At 37.9% G+C, this 22,770-nt stretch overlaps 1 protein-coding gene across 1 annotated transcript in view; it reads left to right on the forward strand.

Annotated features, from left to right (window-relative positions):
- Window positions 1–22,770, forward strand: part of EFEMP1 (EGF containing fibulin-like extracellular matrix protein 1) — a 47,820-nt gene that overhangs the window by 18,139 nt on the left and 6,911 nt on the right. The window contains exons 4-5 of the mRNA XM_010004532.1: window positions 17,228–17,350; window positions 21,049–21,168. Of these exons, the coding sequence (XP_010002834.1) occupies window positions 17,228–17,350; window positions 21,049–21,168 (243 nt within the window). The remainder of the gene's footprint in view (window positions 1–17,227; window positions 17,351–21,048; window positions 21,169–22,770) is intronic.

A 22,770-nucleotide genomic window follows, 5' to 3' on the forward strand; every position in this document is an offset into this window, starting at 1 on the left:
AATGTGTATCTGCAAACCAGGAAAAAATGTGTTTATGCTACTTAATGTACAAAGCTCGGAAAAAATGCAAAGATTTATTCATAGCTAGTGCCCACCAAACTTCTTAAAGTACTGAAAGTATATCAATACTGATTTTAATAAACAAAGCCACTGTTTGTACCTTAAGGTGTCATATTAAGACACATTTAGTTGTGTTCCAGCATTTAAAGCACATTTGGATCCCAGCAATTTCACTGACATCTTTGCACATGCCTAAATTTACACAATTACTTAATGCTGTCCTGAATAGGAATGCTGTCCTGAATTAGTCCTTCACCTTGTTGCTAGGAACTTTTATTTTAAAATCTCTCACTTAAAAAGCTTGCCAGAGCAAGCCTGCAATACCAAGCACAGCCCAATCCTATTCACGGGTGGGTAGGAAATGCTTCAAAGTATAGGAGGGAGTAGCCTTGATCTGAAGGAACAGTGCTGTTTACTCAGCTTGCAGTTACTTTGCTGGGGCATGGTTTTAAGATAATTCTGCTGAGTATCCTAGCTTGTCCCTTTTGGATGCTCTTCATGTAATTTTTGTGTGTACTTAATTCTTTATTCTCTCTTCTTCTTTTTTCCTTTACTCACACTAGCAACAAGTGCCAAAAACTGACTGAAAACAGCAATTCACACTGTGATCCTGGATAAATTACTATACAATTAGCAACATCGCAATGTGAGTTTCAAAATGTTAATGAAATAAAGCTGCTCCTTTAGGAAACTAGATACTTCACAGTTTGTGATTTATGGTGACTCTAAATAGGATTGTGAACAGTTTACAGTGCCAGATGAAAAAAAAAAAAATCGTCACTCTTGCTAACTAGATACTTCATGCCACTCCTGTAGGAAGTGATGCCTGGCTTGACTAAAATAATTGCCTCCTCAGTGTCCTCTCTGTAAAATCTTATCCTTTCTAGAAACTGAACTGCAAAATGTGTATGATCTAAAAAAAAATCAGAAACATTTTCTTCATTATGAGGAGCAGAATGATGCACTGGACATGACTGGTTTGGGACAGAATGACACGTAGCTCTGTGTTCACAGAGAGTTCTTTCCATGAACAACTCTGATTTGTTTTCTGGCTCAAGAGGCTTTGCTCTCTACTACTGGACAAATAAGAGTAATAATAAATCAAGCCCAAGAGTTTTAGGTCAATATGCAGAATTAACCTATTTACTGGATGTTCTGTAGATAAGAGATCATTGTTCTTTGCTTTGAAAATATTTCTGGTTTTAATTTGTATTCAGCCATTACTTATCTATTATGCTTTGCTTCCTTTTTATTTTCCTTTCATTGAAAATGAGGCCTAAGTCCTTAAAAATCATTTGGACCTGATCCTAAAACACACTGAACACTTCCCAGTCCTTTTGAAAATAATAGGATACAAGACCTTTCATGACTTAGTTTTCATTCCTCTGAGCTGTTTTTGAAACTTTTAAATCAGTTCAGACGACCCTATCTTTTTATTATCTGAGACATCAAGTCTCTTTTCTTTCATATTGATCTTTTTACCTGTCTATGAAATCTCCAAAGAATACTAATAGTCTGCTAGATCCTAAGTTTAGATACAGATCAAAACCAATCTTGTCACTGGTCTTTCACCAGTGTTCTGCATATTTATTGGTAGCATCTGACTAATTAAAACCAGCCTCTAAGTCAATGTTGTTGGTTAGGTGCTATATATGGAAACTTTTGAGCTACTTAAGCCTAAATGTTTATAGTCTGTTAAAAAACTTCCCTCATCTTCAGTAGTCCCTGTCTGGAAATCTTGTATTTTGCAAAAGCTTTCAAAAATCTTTACAGGCCACAAATATCATTACCTACCAGACTGGTTCTTGCTATCATTTGAAATCCTCCGCTCTGCTCTCTTAGACTGTAGGTTGCTGGAAAGTGACCTTGTCTTTTAGTTCAGAGTTTGTATATTAGCAGAACAGAGGAATCTTTATCCATGATGAGGACTCTGTAAGCTGGCAGCACAGAGAAATACAGGTACTACATCAGACCTCTTAAGCTTACACAATAAATCTGAAGTTCATTAACCTGAGAGAAAGCTTAATGTTGCAAACAGTGGTTTGGGTTATTCAAGCTAACCAAAGTCATAGGAGCATGAATAGCATAAGCAATAATAGGATTGGTAATTTTTTTTTTAAATCTTCTTTTAAAACACTTCCAGTTCAGAATTCTCCCCCTTATCATGTTGGTAAGAAACTAATGTGCTTGTAGATGTTTACTTTTCCTCCACTATAAATAGACCATCTTACTAATGCTTAGGTACATATCTCTTTGCTTTATCTTTTAATTCTGTTCTTTGCTCTTGGCATTCATTACTTTTATATAATTAGTCTCCCTGAGATTCATTTCTTGCCTCATCCCTGACTGGGAGATAGCACTTCTCTGAAGAAAGAGCTACTAGTCCTTTTTTTAGCCATCCAGCATATGAACAAGCATGGCATGGACTTTCCCCCTGAAGTGCACAGCTGTGAAGCCAAGTGGATGATCAGTCACACCGGAATTAAATCCATCTGGAAGGCATTTGAGGCAGAAAGATGAGGCAGAAAGAAAAGATAGCTATGAAATGGTTGAGTGTGATTGACAGGTTTTTCCAATAGCTTTGATGGAAGTCTAAATTGAGAAATCTCCCATCCTGCAAGAATTTATGAGCAAAATTCATTCTGACCAACCAATGTTGGCCTGATTTCAACAGCATATGAGGCCCTTGTGTTCCCTTGTAGGCTTGTGCTCATTAGTTAACCTCTGCAATGTTGATGGAAAGGCTAGATTAGATTTTAATCAAATATATATGATTGTCTACTTAGAGCTAGAGACAACCAGGCAATGAAACAGTTGTCCTGAGCAGTGTACTGATAATGTTCTGGATATCCCTCACAAATGCCAAGATGCAGACAGGCTGCATGTCCCTGGCAATTAGCTCATACACTCAAATGGCAAGAAAGTAAAAATCTGGGATATTGTGCCTTTTAAAGTGGGAATGGAATACACTGAAAACCAAGGAAAATACCTTCTAAAAAAATAAATATATATATATGAAGACTAGGAAGGACCTCAATGCTACCTTTTCAGGAAGGATGGCTAAAGCTTCCCACTCATCTATCTTTCTCTGGAGCTAGGAGCAGAAGAAACATCTCATGCCAGAAAGTATTACAAAAATTTGTCCAGTTAATCTATCAGGACCTGTTCCTTCCCTTCCCCATGTTAGCTACAAAGCCAGTTCTTCTTTATTCCTGCAGGTCTCTAGAGGCAAAAAGCCTGGTTTGAATGAGCATCTGTACTAAGAGTTGTCCCAGAGTAGATCTCCTTCTCCGAGCATCCCAGACTCAGTGTTGCTGGTGCTTTTCAATGCCTGCCCATGACCCAGGACCAAAAGACTTGCCTGACATTGAGCAATTGCTAACCCTTGAAGTGTAACCCTTGAAGACTGAAATGGTTAATTCCTCAGTGTCCTTGGCTGTATTGCCTACTTAACATCCTCACATTCTGGGGAGCTTCCACACTCTGTCAAAACCACAAAGAGTTTCAGAAACAACTACTTTCCTTAATTCAGTTGTAAAGTACTATTTCAGGAGTTCCATCAACTGGCATGGAGTAGAAAGGGTTCTCAGAGGAACTTCTCCTTTCATGACTGTCTTGCAAAAGCAGATTTGTCTCACCAAACCCTGTTTTGACAAGGTGTGTTTCTTTCCCAGTGCTCACTTACCTGCATTCGGTACATTTTAAGATCATCTCAAGACTTGCACAGTGTTGTATCTATTTTAGATTGTTTTTATTGGCAACTAACCTATACTACCATGCACCCACATGAACAAAATTACAGAACCCAGACCACTTTTGTACAGAGTTCCTTTGGCCACAGCTGCTCTGTGGGTTTCATTTGGCAGAAGTGATATCAAGCAGAAGTCTTTCCCTCAGCTTCTGATGTAAATGAAAATACACCTTATAAATAGAAAATAGAGGCACCGAGAGCTGTGCCTTTGGGCAAACAGCCACCTTTGGGCTATGGGAAAAATTCAGTTAGATATGATTCATAAATATAATTAATAGGGTGCCATAAACTCCCTTTGCTCTTCACAAACAAGGCGCATTCTCTGCCTTGAAAAATTAGAAGGGCAAAACCCAGAGGAATAAAAAAATGTAAGGAGGAGAACGAAAAATGAGGGCTTTGGTTGTCAGAGTGAAAAGTATCGTTTTGAAGAACATCAGACAATGTATGGAGTAAAACAAGGGGCTTTGTTAGGCACTGAATTTCTCTGCCTCACTTCTGATGACCTCCAGCTTTAATTTTGCAAAATTTGAAGTTTAATGAGTTTCAAAAAGATGTTAGTTTGCTCTTCAAGCTCTAGTTTAGTTGAAGGCTACTATTGATTACAGCTGGAGCTAGATCAAGTTTGTGCTGTGTTCTGGCAGACTCTCATTTGTAAATACCTTTCATCTCATCCAGCAGTGATAATGATGTGCGTAGATGATGTGGCAGCAATTATTTAGCTGCTGCATTAAGTCTTCTGCTTTATGCTAGCCAAGTGCCCTCAAGTCAGACCAGAGAAAGGGATGCTTACATTTTCATTAAATCTTCTTATTTCTTCCAAATAAATTGAAACAGCTCCGCTGTAGTGTAAGTAGTCATTTCTTTCTTCACTTTCTGACAAATTTGGAAGCAGTTGGCCCTACTCCACCATATTTAGCAAGTTGAAACATGTTATGAATAACCTTGTTATCTGATAGCACACCCCAAAGGAAAACCCCTCAAAACTTCCATTTTCCCAGGTTTCTGAGCATCCTGCCTACTAACCAAAGATGAAGCAGAAAAAAGGAAGCAGTGTAGGCCTTAGTTACTCTCTGAATGGATTTACACACTTGCTTTATAATGTGTAAATACTGGAAAATAAAGCATGGATCTTGTCAAACTTAAGAACTTAGCAAATGAGGAGCATTAGAAACAGCACTAAATAGCAAATAGAGCTGAAGTATCTAGTTCCAAGTCAGTGAGAGATCCCACGTCCTGCCTGGCAATCATTCTAAATACATCCTTTCTCCCACTTCATGTGACCTTTTCAGGCCAGCAATGTTGTGTGTTAGTTTAATATTTTAAAACTGGAACTTTACTGGTATTTGGCCTACTTTTTTCTATTTATTTTCTAAACAAATGGTAGCCACTCCCTTCTCAAACTAACCTTTTAAGCTTTGCCAGAAGACTGTGAAGATCACAAGGTATTAAAAAGAAATTTTAGAAATCACATGCTCAGGCAAACAAAAGCAGGTTGCTCCATTTCAACATCCCAACAGCCCCGCAAGCAGACTTCAGGAGTATTCTACTTACTCCAGGAAACACTGCTGAAAGATCATTTTCAGTGAAAAGTGCCAGGATTATGGTAGCACAGCATCTATTCTGAGGCAAACCCATGTAGTTTCCCAGCCAAAGACCAGAAAAAAAAAAAAAAAAAAGAGAGAGAAAGAAAAGCTGTCCCAAATGCTACTTCTACTTGATTGCTTAAAGGCAGCTGCAAAGTCAGATCCTTAGCCTGAGAGCAGAGTTGATCACAATTTTAAGGCAAAATAATTTTGGAAGAAAAAATAGCTCTCTCTTCCCAAGGAAACTTCTGGTTTTTAAAATGTTAGTTTTTATTTATTACTGGCTCATTGAAAGAACAAAGTATTTTTTCAGTGTCTTTTTTTTTTCTTTTTTGTTCCCGAACACAGAAAAAATGTGGCTAAACCCCAGAAAAATCTTAGCTTGGGGCCAAAAATAATAATAATTTTCAGTTTTAAGATTTTTTTTGTCAGGTTTTTGAAAGAACAACAAATACTTCCCAAGCACCACTCCAGCTTACACTCTTCAGTAGGCTGCGCACCCTCAGCCTATTCCAGTCACCCTTGTCCATCCCCCCCTTGCCCACAGCTCACCATCACCTCCCTTGGGCTCATGTCTTGCTCTCACCGTGTCCCAGGCATGTGCAGCCCCAGCAGAACATGTTCTTCTGGGCTACACAGGGTGCATTGCACCACCTCTGAGCTTGCTGTTTAGATGTTCTTCTTACAGCTCCAGTTATACTGTATATCAGAAAACCAGCAGCAAAATACAGATATTTGCAGGTACTTATATTTACCAGTTCTCCAGTCAACAAGTGAGCATGGAAAACACCTTGGTGATCTAACCAGATCACACTGCTAGTCTTGACTGATAAAGTGCTTAATGAACATGATTTCTGTAAGTGGAAAGCAACTATATTAGTAGGGCTCTGATATATGTAATTTTGCCTTTTCCCCCATTATTTTCTTTAGCTTCCACTTAGTCACCTCTATCATTATAAATCTTTTTAATTTTGATGTTCCTTTTTCTTCCTTCATAAATATTCATACTGCTTTTTTTTTCCCCACCTCCCCCCCAAAGAATAGGTTTCTTTTTCTCTGGTACCTCTGCCCCTTTTGATCCTGCCTGGCTTTGCCTCTTGTGTCTATTCTCTTTCAAACAAATAATTTTTAAAACTTCATTTTAAGCCTTCTTCATGTTAAGAATTACATGGAAAATTGGAATTTCCACTTATGTTCAAATGGAGAGCCAGCTTAAGGCAAAAACCCCAAAAATGTACAAGATACTGCTCCTGATGGGTTTTTTAATACCACTTAATACTACTTGTGTGTAGCATAGTCACAGGAATCTTAACTTTTGCACATCCATTTCACTTCACTTGAACTGCACAACCTGAACATTGTGTTTTTTCTATCTTGGCTCTTCCAATCCCCTCCCATCCCTAGAGTGTATTTTGGACCAAATCAACTGATGTGTCTTTTTAAAGTACTATTTCCATAATTTGTTTTTATTGTTCTATCATTCAAAAGTTGTAGAAATCATGAAAGTTAATTTCTTTTAACCATTTCATTTTTTTATTTCATCAGAATACAGACAAATGCCCACCAAGTATTCTTTGAAAGTAAATAAGTTTTAGATACATTTTTTTCAAAACAAGGCATCTGTGGGTACATACAGCAACATGCTAAAAGTATCACATAACCATGTAGGAAAAATTCATAACTAAATAATGCCTTCAAAGGCATTTCTGAAGTTGGAACAGCATCAGGAATCTGCTTATTTACGTAGGGAGCTCTGGAGATTGTAGCATGTTGGTACTGCCAACAGATAGGATGATTAGTGCTAAAAACAATATCATCATTTAGATAAGCCTTCTCTTTCTGATGGTTGTTATTGAACTTGAGTTGAACTTAAATGTTCTCAGCTTGGGAACTACAGTTTTAATTCCTCAAACAGCTCATTCAGCCTGCAAAGGCTGAAGGAGAATAAGCTTTTATTGAGGAAATTGGTCCCTTATATAAAATATTTTAAGTGCCTTAAGTCCCCTACATCTTCAGGTCTTTTGTTTCTTAAGCTACCAAAACATGCATGGATGAGCTGTGCATTCAGTACCCTAAAAGAAACCCCATTCAGACTATTGTATTTCAGGGTAGTGCTGGTTCTCACATAGTTTGTGCTCAGTGCATCAGTTTGCTTGCTGTCTGGGTTTTGCCTGGGGGATACCAGCTGCCTTGACTGCCAGGAGACACAGCCTATGGTAGTGCCACACAGGCAGACCAGGTTTCCACCATCCTGCATCCCTCATGGCAGTACCTTTGCCAGCAGCTCCCAGGTGGAGATGCCTCCCTCACCATAAGGAGACACTGCGGTTCCTCAAGAGAGGAATGGTCTGGTTAGGACAAAAACAGTTGAAGATGTGCCAACATCAAAGAAAAGCAAGATTTTTCTTTCTTTTTCTCTGTTTTCTGTGTTGTCTCAGAATAAAAGCTGATTTTCAAAATGTGCTCTGAAGCACAATTTTTAGGTAGAAATTTGTGTTTTCCTTTGCCGGAACCCAGCAGCTGCCAGCCTAAGTGATGTGAAAAGGCTTGCAATGATTTAATGAGTGGTTGTTCAACTTCCTAATTAAAAACCACAATGTGCTTTCAGGCCCTTATTTCCCTAATATTACAGGTTGTAGCAGTAATATTTTGTCCAGTCAAGCCTAGCTAAAGGAAAATGCTTATGAGGTTTCCAAGGAGAGAAATAAACAAAATGGAAATGAACAGGGAACTTGGAACTTTTAAGTGTACATAATTAAGAAAAAAAAATACATCCTTCAGATAATTCTGGAAACTATTAGGAGATATTCATAATTCATAACCAGTTGTTTGGTTTTCTTTCAAGCAAGGGGGCAGCTTTACATCAAACACTGACTAGGTTTTCCATTAACTTAAATAAACAAAACAGTATGCTTTAAGTTAAGTGAACATCTATTTCTTTTTTTTTTTATATTCCTTTTTTTTTAATAATTGGGTGAATTAGAAATAAGAACAAGACATTTACTTTCAAAAAGGAAATTAGTTTGCATGCTATTTCTTAATGTTAAAAATACTTTGGAACATTCACAAAAACAATGTTAAGCTGAATTTATGGAAATGTTCCATATCAGTTTTGAAGATGATATGCCAGATGTCGGGGAGAACTCTTTCATCTGCAATAATGGAATAGTTTAATCCACCCTTGTTGTTTTTGAGAATAGTCCAAGTGTATTGGTCATCATGGGTGGGTGATCCTCACTTAGGCAGGCATGAACCAAAAAGCACAAGTTGTTAGACCTCTAGCATAAAGTCACAAGAAGGCAACAGCAGGAAATACTCTACTGGAAGTAAAAATAAGCTATTGCAGTTTAAGTCATAAAGTTTGCCATTATGACAAGTCACATTTTGAAGCACTCTGAGACTTGCAGATACGTTGCACTGTGTTACTGGATTGTAACTAGAAAGCAAGTGTGGCTTCATTTATGGCACCACCAGAAATAAAATGAAAAATACAAATTTTAAATTAATATAGATAAATCAAAACCATGGAATATTTTTCTTTTTGATGAGCAGGAGGTCTAATAGTTAACTTTGTGGTCTTCTGTTGGGGAAAAAAGTACTCTTCCCTTAGAGAAACTTAAATGCAAAGACATTAATATCGATATTCTTGTTGTAAGAATACATGTTGAATAACATGGGATAGAAAACACTATAGTTAAATGTCTTTTGGGAATAGTTTTTGTTGTTGTCATGTTTGCCATACCACTTCTATTTGTAATAATCATTTTAATTACTGTATTCCTTGAACAGTGTTTTGTGTGTCACATTCATTTAATTCACTGTGGTTTTTATTTGATAACAAAGTATATTTTTTTAAATCAGAACACATTTCTCTAAGCAGTGTTGACATGGCTTATCCTGGTGGGGTCCTGGAAAATTACAGAGCACAAAACAGAGACATTTGTAATACAGAGTAGTTGTTTTTAGGCTTCTTAACTCACCATTAACAGCACAGTCAGTTACTGTGAAGAAGGTGTAGGAGCAGAAGACATGTCACCACTGAAATGCTGTCCTGAATGTAACGATTATAAATCTTGTCTTGTGTTAAGACACAGGATAGAAAAAAGCATGTTCAGTTGCATGTGGCATCTCAGTCTTCAAAGTAAAAAAAAAAATAAATTTAAATCTCAGCATTAGAAGCCCTTTACCTTTTGCAGTGTGATTTACAGGCTGCCTGGCATCCACTGGGGAAGGAAGGTAGCATCACAGATGGAGGCAGAATGGAGGAGAAAGGAAGTAATGCATCAATTCAAAGCTTCATTCATTATTTTTTTTTCCCCTTTTCAGCTGCCTGCCACTCCCAAACAAACATGTGGGAGATGTTCTAGTGCTGAAAGCTATGGTTTACTCCTTTATTTAGCTATTCTATGTGATAAGTCAATTCAATTTGGACATACCAAAGACAATACATAATTGTGACAAAGTACTGCAGTCCAGACTTGATTATTACAGCTTGATCCCTTGTTAACTCTGCTGAGAACATAAAAGAAGGATGCTTTTCCTGTACCTTCAGAATCATGAAGTCACTATAGTTGGGTACCTTTCCCAAACTCATGGTATTTTCTAATAGTTTAGCAGTTTAAATACAGAAATCACGCAAGGAACTCTAGGTTGCACTGCATTCAATTTTTTTTTTTTTACAGTTTTCTGCATTGATACTTTGCACTACTTTTTTTTGTCATGCCATGATGCCCAGGAGTACTAAAAGACTGAAGCTACAAGGAGCTTGCTTTGCTGTACTCTCGATTTTGAGAGGGGAAATGTTTCGGCACACCAAAAGAAGTCGTGCTGTTTTTCACGAAAATCTCATTAATTTAAACATCCTACCTCACGTATTTGCTTAAATGTAGGTCTTGGCTCTTACGTCTATTTTTCCTGTGCAAACAAGCATTTGTGCAGGTTACCTTTGCTCAACTGTGAAAACTTGTTACCAGGGCAATCAGTCCAATATACTTAACATGAAAGGCCCAAAGGAAAATGTAAAAGGGAAAGAAAAAACCCAGCAATAAAGAGGGAGTTTATGGGCTGCTTTGGAGCTGTACAGAATCATAGACGCTACCTCATGGCACTGCTGGATCGTGACTGCACTGTTGGGAGTGCAGCTCTCTATATTAACAGGTTTTGCCACTCCAGAAGTGAGAAATTTCTCCAAATATTTAGTCTTTTGGTACCTACTGACCTGATATTATGTAACTGATTTTCTGCTGGTATTTACCACCGCAAAGCGCAGCCTCCCAACACCAACGAGTTAAAAGTTGTCTGGGCATCCAGCCCAGATGAATAACATCCCAAATGTTGAAGGAAGTAGCAAGGGAAATAGAAAAAGCCTTTGACAGAAATTGTTGATAGCTTGCTAAGGCTGGGGAGGGAACCAGGGAATTTGGAGGTTGCTAATGTTGTTCCTATGTGTAAGAAAGGATCAGGGAGGATCCAGGAAACGACATAGCAGTGAGCTTGGCTGCAGTTGCAAGAACAATATAAGAAACATAAATAAGGGACAGAATACTTAATTTGGTAAAATAAAGTAAGCCCATACTCATGGAAGAATTATAGTGGTCTAATTTCTTCAAGCATTTTACCTTCAGCTGGTTATTTCTGAAAAACACTAACATAAAATGTATTAGAGACAGAAGGGAAGCTAATGAAGTGGACAGAAAGTGAAGGGTCTTACAGAATCCTGAAGTAAACTGTCCGTGATACCTGCAGTACTGTAAAGATGATTGTATGTCTGATATCAGACTCTCTGGTGCCATTGCTTACGTGGGAGGCAGTGTTTTCAGGTCAGATGAATCTATTAGAAAAATAGAAGTCATTTTCTCATCTCACTCACACTGAGCACTCAAAAAATTTAAACTGATTAACTAAAATATTTATCGTTTACTTTCAAAACAAATGAAGAACAGCTTATCTGGAGTCAATGACAAATGCAATACTGACATCAGTGGAATCATTCTGGGTTTAGATTTGTATAAAGCATTCAGAAGCTGGTCCATTGGTGCTGCTCAATGAGGGCAGAAATAAGAATTTGAATCCCATCATGTCATTTTAAGAGCCCTCTTACTGATCCGATGGAATGACTCTGCTTACAAGATTGCTACAGACCAGAATAAAGAAGGCAGCCTGCAAACATTTTGTGACTTGTTTGTACAGATGAATATATACACAAAAAAGGAGAGCCTGAAAATGCTGTAGTAAATTGCAATATGTTGAGATTCAGTGAGCAGCAAGAAGCTGAGCACTTCAGTCCCAGGAGTAAGACATACATGAATTAGGTGAGAATACAGTTCTCCAGCTCTGAGTGCAACATACAGGAATGAGCTAGAGTAGAAATGGTTTAGGTGGCTTAAATAAGATGAAGGAGAGGTGTGGATTGCATTTTTTTTCTACAAAAGTTTGCAGCACTGGTGAAATGCATCTTACAAATTTTTGTACTTCTCATAATGATACAAAAAAAATACAGAGATTAAGTTGTTGCATAAGTGAACAAGCAGCATGAGTCAGGGGGTTTGGGGAAAATGAGTCACAGCATGAAGGGAATGGAGCCAGGTTTGTAGCTTAGAAAAAGAGAGTAGGAAAGAATTTTATGGATGTAGATAAGAGCCTGGCAGAATAGGTTGCACTGGAGAAGCAGAAAAACTAACTAGCTCTAAAACAGGGAACCATGCAGTAGATTTAGAGAAAGCTACAGCTAAAAAGCAGGTCAGGCAAAATTTTTGTACATGCTGGTGGTTGAAATATAGAGCAGGCTGCCAAAGTCAGCAATGGAAGGACATAATTGTGTAAATCACTTCAGGAGGGAGTGTGGGTACATTTTTGGAAAATGAGGGAATCACTGGGTATAGTTATTAGTGAGGCTTGTGGAATTAAAACTATGAAATGCAAGTTGATTTATATATTTGAAGGAATATAGGAGCAAGCTCTGCTGCCCTCCATGATTCTCACATTATTTCTGTAGCACCCTGCAAACTTCAAACCGTAGCCTCTGCAAATCAGAGCATAATCTTAACCTGCAGGTAACTATCATTATGAATGATAGGAATGAGCTGAGGGTGGTTTTATGTATCACTTACAAGATACTTTCTACAATAACCCTGGAAATTGCTGCAAAACATTATATTTACATTAGGATGAGTCTTGGGGTTTGATGGCCATATTTACCATTGTACTTTCAACTATGTACCTCAACTATGGAAGTTGAGGACTTCCATAAACATTTCTGAAAGAGCAGTGTGGCTTACATGGAATTTAATGTAGAGACCAGTGTCCTTAATTGTTATGTTCCTTCCCCCCTTCTCTATTGACTCTGCCTCTTTGCATCAGTGTAAGGTTTTTATATAGCAGTAATCATTGCAACTTGATAGAGGACCACACCACCTAACACATTTTGGGTATGGCAAGGTTTGACTGTGAACAAGCCTGTGGGAAAAACAGGCTATGACACTAAGGTCTGTGTCATGATGCTTCAGATGGTTCAGAGAACCTGAAATCTGTGTTTTGCAATCCCCCAAGTATGTAGCTTTGAAGCTGCCATATTCTGTCATTGTAGTGTTCTGGACGTAGCACCTATAAACAACATAAGGAAATCAAGATACTCAATCCAAACACGTTATACAAATTTTGTTAGATTTTTAAACTACTTAAGTACAAATAAAGTACAACTAAATCCCATAAGTTTGATTTTGAGTGGCCTATTGAAATAATACATAATACTACATAATTATCTGGGTTCAATTATTACAATGATCAAGAAACTGAAGGCAACCCAGCTGCATTTTGAAGTATGATCAATCTGCAAAAGGATTGTTAGAGACACCCAGGCTATTTCAAAGGAAATTTTCCAGCTACACAGTCTGTAACCAATGAATAACTGGAAATAAAAATCTGACTAACATCTTAGATCAGACTCAGACATACAGTGAGTTTAAGAGTTAATCAATATTTCACAGGTTGCATGCATCAATACCATTCAAGTTGTTTAACAATTTAATGCAAACTTAGAGCTCTTGATTCTCTGTAGTGCATAGCATTTAAAATGCAAGATGAGATTGTAAAATACAAATAAAAAAGCAAGAAGATAAAGAGAAGATAATTAAAGAGAAGATAATTTTCATCACTGGTTACCAGTGTAATTTAAATTGCTTACCATGGTGAACAAATGTATGTGTAACATCTGGAAATGAAAGTTCAACAAAGTTAATGACGAATGAGTTGAGGGTGGTTTTAGGTACCACTTACAAGATACTTGTTTAAGGTAGAAGCTTCAGCTGTAGCATCAGTTGCTGCAACACTTATGAAAACAAACTTTATCATGATGACACTAAATTTGGAAAGGAGGATGCAGAGGAAAGATGCTCAAGAATGAGCTTGTAAAAGCCCATTATTTTCTTTCTAGATCTGTTTCTTATACTGCACTCATCACTGTGGTATCTTGAGTGCTTTCCAGTAGTGCATTAAGCAACATGACAAACATCTGTCACATGTTTGTTCTCTCACCCTCTCCCCAGAGAGACAAGTGTGTGCAGTAGAGTGTCTTTTTAAAAAATTTTTAATTATTATAAATACACATGCACGTAACACGCATTATTAAACATTTGTGCTGGAGAGAAAAGGTCAGACAAATTTATCTTGCTCTTAGGATTAAAGTTGGTGAGGTCTGTGATGTTCCTGTAGGAGTTCCTATCACACCCTTGCCCCAGATTGCTGTCTTCAGATACCAAATCAGTCTGGTCATGGGAGTCTGCAGTAGGCAGAAACCGAAAGGACAGATTCCCAATACCCTCGTTAACTGTTCACACTTAAATCCAGGGATTTTTGTCAAGAAAGGTCAACTGGAATGAGATGATAGCATTTAAGGAGAAACATGTGCTTTATATAACCACCATCTCATCTCTGTATTCCTGCATTTGATACAGACTAAAAGCAGGAATTGATGCAGCTTCCAGATCACTGTCACGGAATCAGAAGGCACTGTGCAAGTTCCCTGTTATTAACAAGCTGTGCTATGACAAACTAGAAATCTAATGGATTAGCTACGTCTGATTTAAACTAGAAGTTCTTAGAATAATTGAATGCAGGCCTAGGAGTCACTGATTTCCATATCAAGGGGACATAACTGGACTTCTCTTTGGGTCTCACTCAGCAAAGGCATTGATGCAGAGATCTGTGCAGCAACATCACATTGCAGGCTCCACCAGTGCATCTTTCCATCCTTCATAAGGACTGGGCTACCTCTGGTATCATACCAATGCAATTCCCATTTGGAATTCATTGCTTTAAGCACTGAAATCTTCCGCTCATTTCCTCACCCTTTTGTATCAGTCACAAGAGCTGACGTATCTGCAACTATTGCACTACTACAGGTTTCAGAACTGAATGTTCCAGCTCTGAAACCTTTCTAGCTGCCTGGTGTTCTCCTCCTGCATTATTTTCTTTGAAGCTCTTAAATGTGATCTTCAGGCCATCAGCCTTCCTCTAACATTATTGATTTCTCTGAGCAGATGTGAGCAGAACTGCTCCAGGTACAGTAACCTACTGCCCTTCCCCAGGGAAGGCTAGAGGCTGCTCTCCTGTCCACCTTCACCTCCCACCCTAGGCAGCTTATTAATTCCCACCAAAAAAAAACTACAAAAAAAAATAATTGGAGTTTTCAAAGAACTCCCATCAATACTTCATTCCATGTATCTGTTTCTTTAGCTTGCCTAGGGACTCACAGTTCAACAAAAGCCATCCAGCAAAACCAGTCACATTAGCAAAAAGCACCGTGGTCACAGAGAGTAACACCACTGACAAAGCTTTTAAATCCACCAAGAGTGTTCCACATGCTGATAGACGTTTTCTTGACATGCTGAAGACAGAGAGGACGTAACATCACAACCACTATCAAGCCCAGTTCAGGATCATCACTTGAGTAAGAAGCTTAGGAGAGCTTCAAGGAATTCCTTGAAACAAGTCTGGCAAACAGGTTGTCCTTACAAACACAGATCTTTTGGGCCATGACATGGAATCCTCCAAGAGTTTCTAAATGAGTCAGCAGCCAGCAGTCAAACACTACTTTTAAATAATTGTTTTTCTTTCAAACTCAGGTTGCTATTGGGAAAAATCAAAGACCCTGAGTGCATACGTCAATGTAGTTTGCTTCATTTGAGATGAGTAGTTTATTATTCCATAGAAATTAACTTTCTTCATTCCAGCACACTCTGCAACAAAAGGGATTTTAACTACATGAACATTATAGCCATTTTGTTTTCAGCTTTTGTAGAAACTAGGAGTACATGCAAAGCCCAGTGAAGTTCCTGCAAAGACTTGCATTGAACTCCACCGTGCTTTGGCTCAAGCATTTGATGATGTGTTGCGTTGGTATGAAGCAGCCAGCTACAGTCCCTGACAGTCTTTACACCTGAGGTTGTGCTTCAGCTCTCAGTGCAGAACAATTCAGTCAGTGAGTCCTGCATCAAGACAGCAGCTTTTGCACTGATACTATCCAGAAAGGCAAGACATGAAATGACATCAGTTTTCCTGTCAGATGAAGAGAAGATATATACATAAAATATTTGGACATTTGGGGAAAGGGCAAACATTGAGAATTAGTTCAAACTGTTGATGGTTTATTTTTTGTTGAATCTTGTGGTCAAAATTGTTTTCATTTGCTATGAGAAAGAATCCATCATTTTTTCCAAAGCACCACCCAGAATCTGCCACTGGTGATGTTCTAACGTCCCCAGTGCCTATACAAATAGAGAGGTCAGCTGAGATTTGTAAACTAGAGATCATAAGTTTTAAGGAATTTGTTTATTCAGCCTAGAGTCTCCAAATTGTGTACAGTGCCAAAATTAAAAAGTCCTTTCACTGTACTGTGTCAGGTTGCCATAAAAAGCTTTCCAACATTTTGGATGTTCAGATGAGAAAGCAAATTGTAATTCCATTTTAAGCAACCTATTTGTCAGCACATGCAGCTTAATTATAATTAAGTACCTCCAGCAGTTATAATGAACAGGCAAAAGCAAAATGATGTTTTTATACTTGTATAAACCTGCTTTTAGTGTGAACAAAAAGCTGCCTGAATTACACTGAAAAGTATTGGTCTGTTATTTGCATTTTTAGATATACTGTGCAAATACAAACATACACAAGCTGTTTCCAATGACTTTAACAGATTGACTGAATTAGGGGAATTGTCATGGGAATGACAAGAGGCAGATCTCTTTCTGATGAGAAGGCCACCACATACCAAGTTCCAAGTCCCTGTCCAAAGTATGGAGCACGGGAACGGTACAAGAGACATCACCAGTCATTTTAGTATTAGCAAACCAACATATTTCTAACTCATCTCATTCTTGAGAAAGGGCTGAACTATGTTTGCTGAAATCTTCCAGAGTAATTCAGCACACAGCAAACAACCAGCATTGGGAAAAAAACCAAAAAAAAACAACCAACCAAAAAAACCAGAAGTCAAATTACTGAAATATGATAAAAATATGATAAAGTTGCAAGAAGTTTACAGAAAGTTTTTTAGTAATAAGTACAAAATATTAATGGTATTTGACAAATAAGTGTCTAATGGTTTAAAATAACTATATCTGAAAATATTTCCAAATTTAGTATATTAGAATAGAAATAATATGATAACATTTTTTGTCCTCCAAAGGGAATAAGCATTGAGATGACATCTTTGGAGTATATTTGAACTTTGCTGCCTTCACTTACAGGTAGCTTCAAGATGGCTAAAGCATTTCAACAGGCTAAATATTTTAGGCAAGCTTGATGACTAATACTGAATTTGCTTTTTTTAATACAGATATAGATGAATGTGCAACTGGAACCCATAACTGTAGAGCTGACCAAGTATGTGTCAATTTAAGAGGGTCCTTCAGCTGCCAGTGTCCTCCAGGCTATCAGAAACGAGGGGACCAATGCGTCGGTAAGTGTTGCTCCAGACTAAATAATTTTATTTCACTACCTACAGTTTCAAACTTGATATTGATTATAAAGTATAGAGGTATGTGTACTGTAAAATAGCTATAAGACTTTGAAATGCAATGGAGTAATCACTTTATCACAACAGTTAATCACTACAACATGGAACTAGAAACTTTGAAGTATAATCAACACTTGGGAGTTGAACTTCCCAAAATTAATTTTCCTAATAGTTACCATTGTGTTTATTGTTTATATTGAGGCATTGCCTAATGGCCCAGTCATAAGTCTACTATAGCAGCAACTACAGCCTGTCTATCCACTGACTTCAGTGAGACTTGACTCCAGCTCTGCAAGACAAAGCAGGACCTTCACACAGCCCCAGTTCCTGCCCTGCTGAGCCCTCATTCACACTGTCTCACTACTCACTTTTATAAGTATAAATGAGAGAGATGAAAACTCTGAACACAGGTATATGATATTTGCAACTTCTAAACCACTTTATTCTTTGTGCCAAGATAAACTACCAGCACCTTTGGGACCTATAGAAGTGCAGCATTAAATTCAATCCAAGTGCAGTGTAACCACTGCATCTTTCCTGTTCCATCCTCATTTGGGGGCATTATGGGAAAGTGCCATTACTCTGTTACTGCAGTCCTCATTCAGCCTTTAACACCTCTTTAATCGTGATTTCAGTGGATGAATTGCTTTTATAGGCACTCCAGCCTTGTATAGGCTTGTCAGAGATAATAAAAAACAACTATGAAATAAGAGAACCAAGTATATACATCATGAGTTGATATAAGAAGTGGACTTGAATAAGTCACAAGACTGTTTTTGTGCAGCCCAGGAGAAAAGCATTTGTTGGTTTTGGGTTTTTTGTCTTTAGCAGAACAGGAACAACAGAACTTTAGGCTTTCCTTTTTCTTTGTGCTAGGGATCATCCTGCATTTTAAAGTGTTTAAGGATTTATTTATTTTTTTAATTCTCTTTCAAAAAGCCTTGCAGAGGCTATAGGTAGTCACTGCCTAGCAAGAGCTGCAGGAAGGAAACTGAGGAAATTTCAGGACCTATCTAGACTAAACTAAAATTCTGGCTCTTTCTTTAGGGTTTGGAGGCAAGGGCTCTCATTTCTTTATCAAAAGATGTGGATCAGGCCCTGAACTGAAAAAGTGACATAAACACAGATGTAACAGGTTTTTCTCAGTTTTCTGTGCAAGAGTAGGATGAGTAGTTTGGAATGTAGGTAGAGGAATAGTTTTGACAGTTCAGTGGTTTTTGGGGTTTCTCTTTATTTTGGTTTTTTAATCTGGGGTTTATCTAGCTTTTTTTAGAGCAGGTAAAGCATATTACTGCTATGCAATAGCACTTTCAGTGTCAAGACTTATGGTATTACCTGGGAGTCACATATTAAAGCACCCAAAAGCAAAGCAGCAGAATGATATACCCTTGTATCTACATGTGAATTCATTTATGCAACTAAATCTATGCATTAAAATGTCTGGAAAGTGACATTTCTTTCTCTTATTTAGGTCAAAACCAAGAATAACACCTGTGTTACATATTACACACTGACCTAAATTATAAGTACATCCTTACACTTAGTACTGTCAGCATTTCAGAATAAAGCCTGTCTTTGGGGATTTTATAACAACTTGGCCAGAAAATGTTCTTGGGGCCAGATCTTGATAGAGATTCTCCATATGGGAGGAAATGTTTCTCAAATTTGAAAGAAATTTTTCCAGACTATTTTGGCTTCAAGGTCAAGGGAGAAAAGGACTCATTTCTAACAACTGATTGATTTTAAACTAAATTCACTAATCGTTTCTCGGTTTTGATTTTTTTAATTTTGCTTGTTCACATATTGCTAAGTTAGTCTTTTGTGAAATACAGGACTGCAGATAGAATGAATTAAAAGGTGGACTGGGTGAGTTTATAGGTCTTTTCCAATCTGCACAACTATGATTCTATAATTATTTTCCAGCATTACTTCAAAGAAAAGATTTGACCAAATTGATTAGATAATGATTAGCCCTTAGATGTGCATGGAGCTCATGTGCCTAATCCTGCAGGGAAAACTCCCACTGAGTTAGAGTCAGATCCTGAAAGCATTTATGTGCATAAACACAGTGCCTAAGCAGCAAAGCACTGCTCATATGTCTGTATTGTATAATCAGATCTTTAAACACCAGTTTGTAAGAGCTTAGTCCTGTAAAAGTCAAGGATGGAATAGATCTAATGCACCTCCTAATTTATTCCATTTCTACTTCCAAATTTCTCTCTGCAATAAAGAGTTAGAGCGACAATCACTACTGTGTGGATAGCCAGGAATTTTCCAGCATAAGCCTTTTCATTCAGAACCATCCAAAACACTCCACTGCAAAGTTTAGCCCCAAACAGTGACTGCAAATTTGACAAAGAAAGTGTTAACTTTTAAAGATTATTTTTTCACTTGATATTAAAACAAACACTTTCCTCATTATTTAAAAAAAAAAAGAAAAAAAGAAAAAAAAAGTCTTGGGCTCTTTTTAAACACATCTATGGTGGAAACAGCTGGAGGTAGGAAACTCAAGATCTGGCATGGATATGGGAAGTGCCTTTCTTTGTTCCAGGGAAAACTAGTCTTATTTGTCAGAGCGTTGAGCCTTTGAAATCTCACATTGTGTACATGTACAGAACACAGCATGGATTTCTTCACCAAGCTCAAGCAGGCCACAACTAATGACGGCTGCTGCACATACACATACAATCAGCATCGTGGCATAATACAAAAATATATGCTTTTTAGATTAAAACAGAGGCAGGATCTCCTCCGTAATGCAGGGGAACCTTTTAAAACTCAGAGAGGTAAACGAGTGGGCTGTTGCACATTTTGTATGGTTGGCAGGTGAAAACCCTGCTCCAATGCACATTAGGAATGCTGAAACTTGGAAAGGCAGCCTGCTCCACCTCAAAACCAGGGCTAATCTGCAAGGAGAGCCTGGGGAAAGTTAATACTGCCTGAGCTAGCACCAACCACAGCCAGTCTGATCCCTTCCTTGGCAGCAGAGAGCACAGCCAGAAGGTGCTAGTGCTGCTGTATGGGAAGGTATGCGGGGAGGCAGGGAGGGGAACAGGAGCAAGGGCAGCCCCTGGGGAAGCGCAACAGTGTCTAGGGGATCCCTGCGGAAGTACAGCCACCTGTTTCCTTTTCAGGCCCATTAATCTTCTATCCTTGCTGTTCCCCTGTACTTGCACAGAAAATTTGGACTCTTAAAAAGCTGAAAAGATTTAGTACGTGCTAAGAGTTCTGCATGCAAGTTTTTTAAAAAACAAGAGCTACAGGTCACATTCACTGTGTTATGTCCCATGAGGAGAAACTTTGGTTGAAAAGCAGAACAAAACACTATGGGTTTTACCTATACAAAATAAACAAGACTAAGTAGTACTGTGGAACTAAAAACAAAACAAAGTTGGAATGTATATTGATCTCAGTATCTCAGTGGCTGGAAGGAAATCAGCATAAAACAGATTTTTACAAACATTACTTAAAGGAAAAATAAAATGTTATTTTTTTTTAACATCCATAGAAGCAGTACCTGGCTCATATAAGCTTGTTTTTCCTGCTTTTAATCAAGTGCAATTAATTCTACAGTTTCTTTGGGCGCAACAGTGAACTGCCATGAATCCAGCTGAACTAATTTCTCTTTTTTGGTAACTCAGACATCGACGAATGCACCCTGCCTCCCTACTGCCACCACCGCTGCGTGAACACTCCTGGATCCTACTACTGCCAGTGCAATGCTGGTTTCCAGTTAGCATCCAACAACCACACCTGTGTAGGTAAGAAATTCTCTGCAGGTTCTTAACCATTAGCTCACTCAGTACAGAGACAGATACTAATACGTGACTTGTCGTGGCTGAAGTTTAAATATATTCATCCCAACTTGAAGGAAATAAATACCAACCAGTAAGACATACCAGCTGCTGTATTGAGAGGCTCTCCTGCAAGTGATCTAAAAAGTGCAGGAGGGTTAGAGAGGAAATTGGAACCTTATTGAAAACCTGTTATTTTGTTGGCATATCAGGTTTCTGACGAGCATCTAGTTTGGCAGCTGTAACCCTGGAGGTTTATCTTCATTAATTAATCTTAGATTTAATTATTCTTCCAGTTCTGGCAGGTTGCTTTGTATTATCACTGGCTTTCATGATGTTATTCCCAGTTCATGCAACAGAAAGGCTGGAAACCAGAGGAAACAATACTATACCTCTGCAGTTAATTATCCTCAGCACATGATAAAAGTAGTGAGGAAAGAAAGCATCTATAAATGTCACATTTGAATATCTAAAAATAATATTAAAAATTAAAATGAGGGTTATGGAAAGTAACCCTCTAGAAGTAAAACACTAAGGGAAGTCATGCAGTAAAACTTTCAGAATGCTAACTTTGAAATCATAAGTTCTGTTGTAAAATAATTAGATGGAGTAATAACAGAAAGGTAACTATGCTGAAGCGCAGAGAGAATGGCCATTAAAAAAAGAGATTGGTGGTGAAGATGATCAGAAGTTCTTTATGGCTACTATTTTGATTGATAAAGTCTATATTACATACCTATTTATATACATATAAATCAATCTGGGTTTCCAGCTTCTGCCACTACTTCCAAGCATTGCCTGTCTTACCAACTATGGCACACCACATAGCACTGAATTTGTGTTTTACCAAATTATAGGATAAAAAATAACACATGGACACCATATAACCATGTGACAAGTTGTTACTTCTCTGACCCTTCTGAGGGCCCAAAGGCAAGGTGTATTCTTTTAGTTACACTCACAAATCCATGATAACTCCAAGTTTGCTCGGTCCTTCCCAAAACTCCCCTTTCCCTGACTTGCTGGCCTCCCAGCCTAATAAGGCGTGCTCCCACCGGGAAAGAAGAAAGTTGAAAAAAATTTGTAAATGAATGGTTACTGCATCAACACACATCTGCAGCAGTCATCTGGCAGAAGTGACACTTGACAGCTGTACTGGTTACATTTGTGTTACAACGTTTGCATAGATTGAAAGTGGGTCAATATTTCTTGAAAGGAAAACAAACGGAATTGTAGCTTTGGCTAGCTTTTTTATTCCTTCTGGTAGCACAGTAATGATGTACATTCTTTGCACTGCTGCCAGAAATTAACTAAAAGGAGAAGAAAAAACTTTGTAATCAGTTTTCCTCTATTACCATTCATTTTCAGGACTAGGAGGTTCATCATATAGAGAATTAATACCCTCCTCATCAGTTGAGTTTTTGTGAATGCCTGATCTTAGTCAGCTTTGTCCATTGTATCTGTAAATGCCTGAGTGTTGCTGACAGTTACAAGCATTTGCAAAAGCCATGAACTCAAGATTTTTTTTTCAAATATAGCTCTCCATTAATGGTTGTATCTGATACACAC

Source organism: Chaetura pelagica, unplaced genomic scaffold, assembly GCF_000747805.2.
Source record: "Chaetura pelagica isolate M959 unplaced genomic scaffold, ChaPel_1.0 scaffold171, whole genome shotgun sequence".
Classification (NCBI taxonomy): Eukaryota; Metazoa; Chordata; class Aves; order Apodiformes; family Apodidae; genus Chaetura; species Chaetura pelagica.